Source organism: Anabrus simplex, chromosome 1 (genome assembly GCF_040414725.1).
Source record: "Anabrus simplex isolate iqAnaSimp1 chromosome 1, ASM4041472v1, whole genome shotgun sequence".
In the NCBI taxonomy this organism is placed as follows: Eukaryota; Metazoa; Arthropoda; class Insecta; order Orthoptera; family Tettigoniidae; genus Anabrus; species Anabrus simplex.
Window position 1 is genome coordinate 986279775 of NC_090265.1, and position 13881 is coordinate 986293655.

The following is a 13881-nucleotide window of genomic DNA, read 5'->3' on the forward strand; positions in this document are numbered from 1 at the left end:
TAAATACGTTGCCGCATTAATTCCATATCACCACAATAGTATCACACTTCTATTATCAAACACTGTATTTCCACACAAGCACATAACGTTTTGAAGACCACAGAATCGCACGTCGCAAAATACCGAGCTCCTCCGAGGTATTCTGAGCTACAGGTTAAAATTAACGTTCATTACCATAACGTCATTACGGTACCAATAACATCCATGTCGAAGAAACTTTCGTAAAACCTTGCTAGCAAACATTAAAGAAATCTTACACAACTATCGCATATTATCACAACGTAGTCTGGCTCACCACACTAGACGTAACGATCATGAGTATTACAACGCAATGTCTAACAAATAACGGTCGCTTTCAAGTTAAAATTGTTCATGTCAAAATTGACAACAAAATAAATACTACTCTACGACTACAAAAAGCAATTACGTGGCGGAATATGTATAAGATATTCAAGTACTCATCCTGGGTTGTTGCTCCACGACGGTGTCACCTTCCGAGTTCAGCTCTCACTCAATAACATTGTCAAGTATTGTCCATCACATTTCAGATCAGATCCTTTGAGGTCCCTCTATTTTAGTTGTTCATGTTGATACGTGCACACATAGCATCTGAATAATAAACTGCTGACGGTTCCATATTACCTGAAACTTAGAGATATCAATTAGAACAAGGTCATACACCTTAATACAATTTTAACAGTTCAAGCGATACACTTGCCTTTTCATTCAATAACAAGATATCTTGTTTTACAATATTGTATGTTTATAATATGCCAATATCTCTTTAGTAACTCCTTTCAATACAATCTTTTCCCTATGAATTCTTGCTTCTGATCTTTCTGATGTGCAGATTGAGAGTGTATCAACTTCTTCAGAGACAAAACAGATTCTACTACAACATAATAATTGGAGACGGTTTGCTTTTCAGAATTCTTCTCAGCTTCTAGCTCCCATATGTTTCTGACAATTGGAAACATTTGACACATAATGTAAGACGATCTCGTACAAATCAGCTGTACTAGTAAAGGAACTTATTTAATAATTGCCGCCTCGTATTTAGGTTAGTAATCGACAGTTTCCTTTCTTCATCTCGATCGTTGGATCGTGCGAGACTAGATGTACAAGGTATGGCCCTCTCATATAAATTTATTGTTTACATATTTCATGGCCCTCAGTAACATTCTGTCGCAGATATACTGCCGTTCATGCATTCCGGAAACTTTACTTGCAGAATGCGTATTATTCATATAATCCTGCCCTATGTTTCACAATATTAACTATCTACCAACATTTCCAAGATACCACGGGGTTTAGAGCTGATTATCAATCTGCTGATATCTTCAATTCGGCGATGCCGTTCACGTAATTAGACAAATCAACTGCCCTCTAATTCATCTGGAGGTGTGATAACCGGACATAAGATTTCATTGACATTATTTCCCGTCATAAACTTCCAATGTGTTCACCAATCTCATCCTGACATACATTGGAAGGTTATAATATAGATTATGAACTACAAAGGAGAAAGTCCACAACCTTGTCTCACACCTCTGCTGATCGGTTCCCATTCAGTCTGATGATAACCTAACTTTACTGCAATAAGGTTGTCACTGTACATGTTGTATATGTTATCTATTAACTGTTGTAAGACCTTGTGTCTGTTAGGTCATCAGCCCAGAGGCTGGTTGGATCCTCAAATAGCACTACCAAAGGTTATGCAGTTATAGGGAAACCGCAAAAACCAATGGCAGAGCCCAAATGAGGCGTACTAGGCAGGATGAGGAGTGAGGTAGTTTGCCATTGCTTTCCTCACTGGACCAGAAGGTGCTACTGCAGTATGTCTGATCCTATGAGCAACACCTTTCATAACACTCAGACACACTGGTTTATCTTCTGCTAAGATATTAAGAAGTCTGTTCCTGTTATCTAGGTCAAAGGCTTTCTTAAAATCAACAAATGCTATGTGAGTTTTTAAGTTAAATTCCCTGCATTTTTCTACTAAAACTTTCAAGGTAAAGTAAGCATCAGCACATGAGCGTCCCTTTCAAAATCCATGTTGTTAATTTTCAATCACATTTTCATAATACCTAAATATTTTTTCTTTGACAATATTAGAGGAAATTTTGTCACCTTAGTTGAGTATACTTATCCCTCTGTAATTTCCACAATCTTTCACACTGCCCTTCTTATGAAAGGAATAAGTGTAGCTTTTTGCCAATTCTCTGGTGGTCTGTTGCCATTCCATATTCAATTGATGAATTTGAGAAATCTTTGCTTGAACATGTCACTGGAGTACTTGAATAGTTCTGCATTTATTGAGTCTTCTCCATATGCTTTTCCAAGTTTTCTTAGTACTAGCTCCAGAAATAAAATCAGGCTAAATACCTGAATTACAAAGACTGGCCCAATTAGTTTGTGTTGAGAGCTGGGAATGACCACAGGTACATTAAGAGAGGAAGCCAACAGATGTATACCATCCTGAACAGTCATTGTGGAATTTTGATCATGGATACATAGTTCATACTGGAGTTCTCCCTTTCTCAAGTGAGTAGGAGTAGCTCGAATCTCATGAAAGGAAAGAGAAACAAACACAAATGTTAAAATTTTGTATAGTACATTTGCAATCATACTTAAATTAAGATTAGCTAAATCACAGTCTTTCTGAAGTTACAATCCACCTGCAATGAGCAGTTAACAACAACAACATGAAAATAAGAAGAAAGTAAAAATGTGGTAAATGTATCAAATTTACAGTAGAACAGTTTAAAACATTCATAAATCGAGATATAAATAAAGTAAAATAACAACTAAAGAATTTTTTTTTTTTTTTTGCTAGTTGCTGTACGTCGCACCGACGCAGATAGGTCTTATGGCGACGATGGGACAGGAAAGGGCTAGGAGTGGAAAGGAAGGGGCCATGGCCTTAATTAAGGTACAGCCCCAGCATTTGCCTGGTGTGAAAATGGGAAACCACGGAAAACCATTTTCAGGGCTGCCGACAGTGGGGTTCGAACCTACTATCTCCCGAATACAGGATACTGGCTCCACTTAAGTGACTGCAGCTATCGAACTCGGTCAACTAAAGATCAAGGACATGGAAAGCAGAATGGCCCCCGTGAGGCATGGGAACATTTACTTTTGTGGATGATAATTTCAAGAATAGTTTATTTAAACATGATCTAAGTTTTGAAATAAGGAAACCATTTAAGCAAATTAACAAGGTAACAGAACATATCCAAAATAAAAATTAAAAAATAAAATCGACTTTCATATCCTTTGAAAATCTCTGTTCGTAACAAACCTAACCTACATTAATTTCACCAAACAAAATGAGGGTTAATCAAAAGGTTAAGATTAAATAGATTCATAAACATCTCCAGAATGCCCTGATTATTGCTTGTCTTGTTGAAAAGTAAGTTCCTATAGACACCAAATAAATCTTAAGTTATAATGCGAAAGTGAATTGGTCTATGGCAGAGAGTGGATTGATATTTAAAGAAAAGATACTTAATCAGTTACAAGTTGAAAGTGTGAAGTGACCACCTTCACTAAAGAACACAGGTCATAGAAAAACAATTTAAAATAAGTTAAAACTGCAATACTGAGGTCAAACCTGGTGGAAATTTTAAATTAAAGGTTATGAAATTGATAGAAAAAGACTTGCCTCATGAAAAGGCGAATGATTGTAAACACTTATTACACCATCATAAAATTATTTTGATTTAGGTTAAACCAATCAAGAGGTAAACTCCTGTAACTAGTTAAAATTAGAAATCAAGTTTTAAAAAATGACATTAGGAAATTTAAGTTCTGTTTACTCCAAGAGAAGCTAAGCCTCTCATGAATTTGGAGCATGCAGCCCACACGTCCGCATGACCAAATTCCGAAACCAGAATGCCGCCACACCGCAACATGCTTTCTGAAGGTAGCAAGCGTTATGTGGGGACACCAGAAACAGCACAGCAGGAAAATCAACCAGTGAATGCATGAGTTTACCCTTTTGATTTATTTAATAAGTCGCTTTAAATATTTTAATTTGATGCTGGTTACCTTGTCCTTGGAAATTTCTTGAATTCTTTATTCGTGTCAGAAGTATCAACTTTACTTACAGATATTTAGAAAAAACATATCTACTGTATAGCGGTACAGTGTCTCGCAAGTTTTGATGATTAAAAATAAATTGACTTTTTTTTTTTTTTTTTTTAATCCTGAATATTCTTGAAGTAGCCCAAATAATGAACAGAAATAAACACTCGCAACACACATCACATACTTATTCAATGTCATGCCTCTGTCCTATTGGCAGATTATAGTTATTGGTAGGAATTTTCCATTTGATTATGTACAAACCAGTGCAATATCCATTTCAGGGAGAGAAAATAGGTTCTCTTTGTTATAGCATCTTCTCCATCAATGCTGTTTACTTCCTCCCTTCAGTCTGAAAGTTGTCACACAAGTAGATACGTGCATTCAAGCGCATTGTCCAGCACGTTAAAACTAGTTCAGGGGATGAAGTTGTGTCAGAGGCCTGATCTTCAAAATATTTGCAACAGATATTTAATTAAGATTTTCTTTACTGCAGACCTTAGTCGGTCTAATATTGAAATTTTAATCTTACATACGTCCGTCACAATTTGATTTAGATTATGAGCAAGACACCTAACATGTACTATCTTAAAGTGAAATGACTTGATAGATTTTGTTGCTTTTCACATGTGCTGTGTCTATTAGAAAGAACCACGCATTCTCATGTTTTACTGAAATAAGCCAGAACATCGAACATTTTCCACATCTGAATATGGTAGACTGCCTCCAAAATCTTCCGAACTGAAAGAAAATTTTGTTCAAGATTGTTTGTAGGGTCCCTAGCACTAGATTAGCTATATAACAAATCTCTGCATTAGTAATTTAATTAATTTTTATGAAAATTATTTTCCCGATTCCCATACTCATGGATCCTATTCAATATATTTTTATAATATTTTACTATTTAGTTTTTATGCAATATCGATTCATCTAAAATAGCACGAACGTTGTGGCGTTCAAGAAAATCATTAAAGTTAAGATTGCACGGTTTTCTTAGTTTTCCTGCTAACGCTTCACTATATGTACATAAATGGAAATTGGTTTGGAGCAATCTAAATATATATAAATAAATATAGACAGGCATCTTAGAAACTTAAAACTTGGTGCCAGAAAAGCTGATGGCCTCAGAATCACTAGAAAAACTAAAAATTCCCAAAATTCCCCAAGGGAACCAGGCTAGGATGTTTCAAAATTGGGGTTCAGCATAAGAACACAAGTGTAAGCATTTCCTTCCTAGTCGGATAGATTTATCCAAAACGATGGGCTTTCTGGGAAAATAAATATAATTAAAGAAAAAATCTGAAGTTTAGACAACGATCTATAAAGTAACAAAATTTGATGATCTTAGAAACCCGGTTATAACTGACATGATCACTTCAAAATGGAGAATTTGCAGCTGCAGTTTTAATATTTTTTGTTAACGAAAGCTCGGTGTCGTTTTGTGGAGACCACATAACTAAATATTCAGTAGAATTGCTTGAAATGAACCAACACCATCATCTCTTATCTGATGGTTATGAGACCTGTCTCATCATGAGTGTCAAATGAAAAATCTCAAAAGAAGAAATTTATTTTTTGTTCGGATCAGTATGATTATCAATCAAATTTAATTTATAATTTGGAAGTGGCAATTATTTCTTTTTCCCATTTTCATTCACATTGGACAGTTCTGTTGCTCTGCTGTAAAATCAGTATTTTGTTACATAAGAGGTTTCCATTCATAAGCAGCAATATATTACTTGCCAAAGGTTCTCAGCTGCCACTCTGCACCATTTCCAACTTTTCAGATGAAAAATAAAAGTAAAAATAAAATTCTAGGGTCCTAGCTATAAACTATATATCTCCGTAGACCAGTTGTATGAACTTTCATTGTAGAAAGAAACTGCAAGTCAACTAAGGATCTCAGAAATAAGTTGTTTTTGTAGTGAAAACATGGGTATAATATTTTGTCTGACACATACTAATTTTATTTTTATTTTATCTTTAGGTGCAAAAGAAAGTGATTATGTTGTAAATGATGATTTGAACAACAAGATCATCCTGGAGCAGACAGAACAGGATAACAAGCAGGAGAATGAAGAAGAGACTGACAATCAGGACATGGAGGATGGAGAAGGCGATAAAGAGCCTAATATTGGAAAAATATCATTTGTGAGCTGTGCCACAGGAAGTGAAGCTCCTGATCAGATTCCAAATGGAAGTAATAAAGGTAAATATATCAAGTTTGTACATAGAGAAGGCTGTGGATGTGATATGATGCTGGAGTCATATGTCCTTGGTATTTTTTATGTTTTATATTTGTTTTAGACTACTTTCCTCTCAGATTGTATGTTGATTTTGTTTTTGGATGAATATCCTTTGTGTATGGACATGTTTTTATGCCTCTCTATGAGTTTCGTGGTCAGTTCATCTATGGCTGATCTATATGTTTTATAACTTCTTGTTTATATCAGTTGCTAGATGCCTTCATATTTTATTTTATGAAAATTTAGGTTAAATTGACACTTTTCTTATAAGTTTGTTAATTGGTATTGTTTTATTTTATAATAGTGTCCTTATTTAAATTAGTAATTTGTGTGTCATTACCAAGATTTATCAGTTATGTTATGTAAAATTAAACAGTGTATGTACCTATTATAACAGCTGTACGCGTACTGGAGCTTGGCTGCCATAAGCTGTTTAGGCAATCAGTCAATCAATCAAGCTACCGCCTATTTTTCTCTAAATGAAAATGGAGTTTTTAAACGAAGAATATATAACCTTACCCTGTTCAACGGAGTTGCTTTATTTGAACAGTAACTTGTCGTGTATAGACAGTAAAAACCTATTTCCTTGCCTCCGCTGTGGGGAGCTATACATAAGTCAATGCACATATTAGCAGAGCACATCCTGAAATGTACAGACAAATCATCGCATCTCAGTAGACCATAAGTAATTATAACCTACTACCAACCACAGTCAAAACAGAACTTGAATGGATCCATGATCGCAATGAGCAAGCAGAACAATGTTCCATCAATGAATATAAGAAAAATCTGAAATGCACGTTTACATAATGACGTGACAGCTGGCGATTTTGAATCTGTGGTTAACAAATTCTCAGAGATTTGATCAAAATCACTCTGTATGCTCCCAGGCTAACCTGCCTTCACGAAGTATTTCAAAGCTAAGTGTGACGCACAGATTCAAACTTTTTATAAAAAATCACTCTAATCCCAAACAAGTTACTAAAAGAAAGAAAAAGAGGGAGAAGAGGTACAATAAATACAAATAGGAAGAAATGCAATCCCTTTATTATAATCAATGAATAAGAAATACTCTAAACGAGAAAATGCCAACATGTAAAGTAAGCCTGCAAGACGAAGCACAGCGAATGACTCAGGACATATCAATTAGTAGCTGAAGTACCCATTGATGTCAGAATAATTACTTAGCATGTGCATAATCATATTTTTTGTTCACCCCTCATGTTGTTCCCCAGATTCTGAGGAGCACATGTGGGCATGCCTCTCCCCAGCTACTTTCCGCCAATCTTCAGGCAGGCTGTTTCCTCGGGACGCAGCAGCAATCCCATTTATCAGAGATGAGTTGCAACAAAAGAGACAAATCTCGTCACAACAATGGTCAATGTAATGTTATTGTTGATCAGTTTTTCAAGCTTTCAATATCGTAGGCCCTCACGTTAAGTTTTCTTGTTATGACGTACTTGCTTCCTTGCTCTCCGTGGCCCTTTGAAGTTTATTGTTTTGTATTATTGTTGATCTTGATTTGCTCTCTTCCTTCTGGTATTAAAGAAAGCCTAGTGTCTGGTTCCTGTATTGTAGGTCTTCACATCTAGTTTTCTATTGACTGTGATATTAGGGTATCCAATGTAAAAAGAGTCCTCCTTCCTCCTCTCATTACGTTCCTTCAAGTCCTTTTCTCATTTTGGTAGTCATCTTTACAATTCTCCTTGCTGCAGCTAGCTGCATTACCCGACATTGACGGAATAATCATACAGCACTTGCAAAGTTATCTAACTCCCCAGCTACTTTCCGCCAATCTTCAGGCAGGCTGTTTCCTCGGGACGCAGCAGCAATCCCATTTATCAGAGATGAGTTGCAACAAAAAGAGACAAATCTCGTCACAACAATGGTCAATGTAATGTTATTGTTGATCAGTTTTTCAAGCTTTCAATATCGTAGGCCCTTGCATTAAGTTTTCTTCCGACTTTCTGATATTAGGGCATCTAATGTAAAGGGATTCCTTCCTTCTTTCATGACTCCCTCTTGTCTTATTATTCAGGCGATCGTTACTTTATGCTTTTTCCTCATTTCTTAAAATCATTTTCACTATTTTCCTTGTCGACATGGACCACGTGGTTTTACACCTTATAACGATCATGACAAAAACCATTGCCAGTTAACATGACTGAACAATATTTCCATGTTAGCAATGCTCGGTGTTGATATGGACTAAGCGACATTAGTCTAAATTAATTATGTTAATCATAGTTAGTACGGTAAAACTCTATAAGACATAAATGATCGGAAATTGTATTCTCTTTAACTTTTGTTATGTAATACTTTTCAATAAGACCAATAACATAGGTACAAAAAATTAAATTTTAGGCACTTTCCCCTAAACTGCCATTTCATGCAGCATGAATAACATTATTTACAGCCTAGACTGTAGTGCCTTATTCCCTGAATTTACATACTGAAGTTCATTAAATTCCTTTTACCCATTTTTTCTTTGTTCGGCGTTGATATGGACTTGGCAACAAAAATCAAAATTCATGAATATCTCTGTTATTGTAGCCGGTACGGTAAAAATGTATAAGACATAAATGATCAGAAATTTAATTCTATAGAGCGTTCCAACCTTAGCAGTAATGGGATAATTCCGTCTCTTTCCTTCTCCCATGTTTTGCCGGTAGCGCTGTCCTACTCTAATGCAACGGGTTGGCAAATATCCGTAAATCAGAATGTAATCGGTTAAAATGGATGAATACCGTGTTATGTACAGAATTTCAAGGCACATTTGATGCCGTTAAAAAAAGAATGTAAAAAAATAATCTAGCGTGAAAATGGTAATATAATGGAAAGTTACGCTAAATGCCAAATCTTCATTGCTTAGAACTTATCATGTCATAACTCCTGTTTTATATTCATTATTTTCCTAATTTTTTCACTGCTTTTAAAGAAACATTTCAGATCGATGTAGATAAGTTTATTTTTAAATTTAAATGATAACAAAATGCAGTATATGTGTTTATTTTCAGTCATGTTCAGGCATTTTTATGTGCAGGCACAAAAAAGTCAGTCGCTGGCCAGCGTCTTTCCTATTGAATTTGCATGGGGGATTCAAAGCAAGGCAAATAGACTTCAGATATGGAAGTTATTTTTAATACAATCCCAAAGTTCTTATCTTGCTTAGTTCTTAATTTGTGACAGGAAGAATGTCTCCTTGAATTTTGGTTTCGCGTGTGACTCGGCTAGCTATCTGGCTGGCTGAAGTACCGGTAGTGATCTCCCAAACATGCGCTTTTAACATTTCCAGACAGTCGCATGCAGTGCAGTGCTCATTTTGTCAGTAATATGTATAATAGTGATTAAATACATATCAGTGACATAAGTACAATTCTTGAGGGCAAGTGTATTTCGTTTTTGTGTGGTTCGGGCGTTCGTACTCGTGCGTGGAGATCTTAGTTTGAAGAAAAAGTGCAAAAGGATCATGGCGTGGTTAAAGCGAAGCAAATGATCTTCGGATATGGAAGTTACTTTTAAATCATACCTCAAGTCCTGATCTCGTTATCTCTTAATTTTTAACAGGGCGAACGTCTCGTTTGTTTACGTTTCACGAGTGACTCAGCTGGCTGGCCAGTAATGATCTCCCAAACAGTGAGGTTTTATATATACTGACAGCCGTGTGCAATGGTGTTCATTTAATCAGTATTATAAGATTGATTAAATAAAGATCAGTGACAAATGTATAGTTCTTGAGGACAAGTGGATTGTGTTTGTTGTGTTTGTGTAGTCTATGTAGTTGTGAGTTCATGCTCGTGCGGGGGGTTCTTAGTTCGAAGAAAAAGTGCAGAGAGATGTACAATGGATCGTCAGATTGAAAAGAAACATTCCGTAGGTAAACTCAGAGGAAAAGAATGCAATATTATAATGAGTGTCCTGGATTATTTTTAAAGACTATGAATGTGACTAGCACAGTCAGTGAAACAGCTAAAGCTACAGGTTGTTCCGAAAGAACAATCTATGCTATAAGAAAGGAACACACGTGGTCCTTTGCGAACACCCGCAAAAAAGGCAAAAAAGATAAGGACGGCAGAAAAATGCAAGGAAAATTAAATGTGGTGAAATTGTGCAAAGTGGAGTGCGTCGGGTGGTTCACTCTCTTTTATTTGTTAACATACCACCGACACTGAACATGATTTTGAACCGGGTAAATGGGGAAGATTCTTTGCCACGATTTTCCAAAAGTACGTTGTATCGCTTCTTACACGACATAGGCTTCCATTAATTAAGATGGGGTAATAAAGCAGCTTTCCTTGAAACCGATGAAATTATTAATTGGAGGCACAGATATTTCAGGGAGATAAAACGTTTGAGGGCACAAAATAAAGCTATAATTTACACAGATGAATCGTGGGTAAATATTGGGCAGACAGTGACAAAAGAATGGAAGAATACGACAGGGAAAAGTGCACGGCAGGCCGCCATTGAAGGGGTGAGTTCGGGACTTAGGCCACCAAAAAGCAGAGGACTGCAATTCACCTTAGTCCATGCGGGTAATGAACATGGTTTTGTTCCAAATGCTGAACTAACATTTTTGTGCCATAAAAACACGGCGGAAACACTCCCGAAGTGCAGTGATCGTGCTGGATAATTCCGCTTATCATTCCCGTAAGTTGAAGCCTTTTCGGGTGGCTTCTTGGCGAAAAGAAGACGTCGTACAGTGGTTCTGTAAAAAACAAATATCTTTTGAGGACGGGATGCTCAAGCGAGAATTTTTGCACATCGCTTCTCAGGATAAGGCTCTGTATGATAAGCACAGAACAGATGAAATGGCAAAAGTGGCAGGTCGGCAGATTCTACGTCTCCCGCCTTATCACTGCGAGTTAAACCCTATTGAGATGGTATGGTCCCAGGTGAAAAACTACATCCGGTATCATAATGTATCATTCAAGAAAAATTATATGGAAAATTTAATAACCGCTGCGTATAAGAACATTACGGTGAACAATTGGGCAAATTCCGCGCTGCCACAAACAGGACGAAAATGGCCATCATGATCGCCAACATCCGAAACGGATAGGCAACGAGAGAAGAAAGTTTCAGTAGTAAGTTGGAGCCAGTGACCACAGTGACTGCATTAACGACAAGAGAGATGATCCATAGCACTGAAATGTTAAAATAAATAATAATCAATACTGAAATATTTACATATGTTTTAAGAAATGAAAAGAACTTCTGATTTCTACATAAAGCAATATGCGTAGTGTAATGGTTCAAATCCCGTTACAAGATGATATTATTATTATTATTATTATTATTATTATTATTATTATTATTATTATTATTATGTCCGTACTATTATTATTTTATTTGTGAGATTACTATTATTGTGTTATAATTATTATTCAATTCTGCAATGCTTGTCGCTTGCATGATTGTAGTTAAATGTATTCATATATACGAAATGTATTCATATATACGAGTGTGTAGATTAACACTAAATACATGTACAGTAAAGAGTTGCTGTATATGAGATGTGGATATGACGTTGTTACATCGTGCAGTACTGCTGGAGTAAATGCAGAGTCATTGCTACGACATCCTGAGCATTTAGCGATGCACTCAGTTTCTTTAAGTAAACCAGGCCGCCCCGGGTTATTTCACCATTGTAGGTAACATTTGAGGCTAGGTGGGAGTAGATCATGGTTAATTCTGGAGGTAATACTAATATAATGGTCCGTTATTGGACATTATAAATTTTCCAGCTAACTCGTTCTTGGTTGCCTGCGTTTCGCCCTCGTGTGCTAAGTTAGGCTCGTCAGTTGGGACTTAGCACACCACCCAAGACGCAAGGCTAGTGCATACCGTGGAGGCCACTGCATAGGCTATTTGAAGGCAACCAAGAATGAGTTAGCTGGATAATTTATAGTGTCCAATAAAGGACCATTATATTGGTATTATAAATTTACTCATTCAGGACAAATATTTTAGGTTCTCTATGGGAATCAGCATCTACGTTATTTGATGGCCAGGCAGGCATCTATTTTTGGAAATGAGACATAGCTCTCATAGTGCATTGGCACTGCTGGTGGCTTCAAATAGCCTATGCAGTGGCCTCCACGGTATGCACTAGCCTTGCATCTTGGGTGGTGTGCTAAGTCTCAACTGACGAGCCTAACTTAGCACACGAGGGCGAAACGCAGGCAACCAAGAATGAGTTAGCTGGAAAATTTATAATGTCCAATAATGGACCATTATATTGGTATTATAAATTTACTCATTCAGGACAAATATTTTAGGTTCTCTATGGAAATCAGCATCTACGCTATTTGATGGCCAGGCAGGCAGGCATCTATTTTTGGAAATGAGACATAGCTCTCATAGTGCATTGGCACTGCTGGTGGCTTCAAATAGCCTATGCAGTGGCCTCCAGGGTATGCTCTAGCCTTGCGTCTTGGGTGATGTGCTAAGTCCCAACTGACGAGCCTAACTTAGCACACGAGGGCGAAACGCAGGCTACCAAGAATGAGTTAGCTAGAAAATTTATAATGTCCAATAACGGACCATTATATTGGTATTATAAATTTACTCATTCAGGACAAATATTTTAGGTTCTCTATGGGAATCAGCATCTACGTTAATTCTGGAGGTTACGTAGGTGCGTCAACCTAACGTCTATATAAGGTGGCTGCATCTTGTAGCGTCAGTCATTATTCAATTGGAAGGAGAGGCGACAGTTGCTCAGAGTATGAATGAGATAGAATGGCCTCAGTCAGTCAATGGGAGTCATTAGTTAAACGAAAGCTGAACAGTGAAGAAGTCATTATTCTACTGGAAGGAGAGGCCACAGTTGGCCATTAACTGAACAGTGATGGTGTCATAGAAGGATACACTTGCAATGGAGTCATACCATACAGACTTACAAAGAAGTCATATGACATGGAGAAGAAGCAGTCACATGCATACATCACCAAATTAGGCGTGACACATCTACAGTAAACACCAGATCTAAAGAATACAGCGTAATTACACTCAGTGTTGAAGGTACACTCAAGTGAACCAGTGAGGGATATATTTCGTATAAAATTGTTAAATATCCAGTCAAGAAGAATTCAGTTTCAGTTGCAATGTCATAATTTCATATTCTTATCTGTTTTATCACACAAGACTTGCTATTTTTATATACAATTTCAAGGATACATTTTGTTCTATCAAATTAATCTTTCGTTTCATTTATACAGTAAAATTTCTTAACCTCAAATTTAATGGGGAAACCGAACGCCAATCTCCTTTTCCCAGAAATTATATGGTATGTTGTCAAAAGTAAGCTTATTACCCCACACCCTAGAGATAGTCAAGATTCTCATTCTATTATTGCTGCACTGAGTTGTAGCTGGCGCCCATCAAATAACGTATGTGTAAGTAAGCAGGTAAGAAGTAAGTGTGAGTACAAGGTCCGACGATTGTGTATTTTATTTAATGAATATTAATTTTCATATTTTTCAATTTAAATTCAGATTAGTATGTTTTCAAGTAAGTAAACTAGTTAGAAACAACTACAGTAGTA

At 36.5% G+C, this 13881-nt stretch overlaps 1 protein-coding gene across 29 annotated transcripts in view; it reads left to right on the plus strand.

The window, feature by feature from the left end:
- syd (JNK-interacting protein syd) overlaps window positions 1–13881 on the plus strand; it is a 648626-nt gene that overhangs the window by 408766 nt on the left and 225979 nt on the right. For all 29 annotated transcript variants that reach the window (XM_067136859.2, XM_067136850.2, XM_067136852.2 and 26 more), the window contains one exon: window positions 6074–6295. In XM_067136859.2, coding sequence (XP_066992960.2) covers window positions 6074–6295 — 222 coding nt within the window. The remainder of the gene's footprint in view (window positions 1–6073; window positions 6296–13881) is intronic.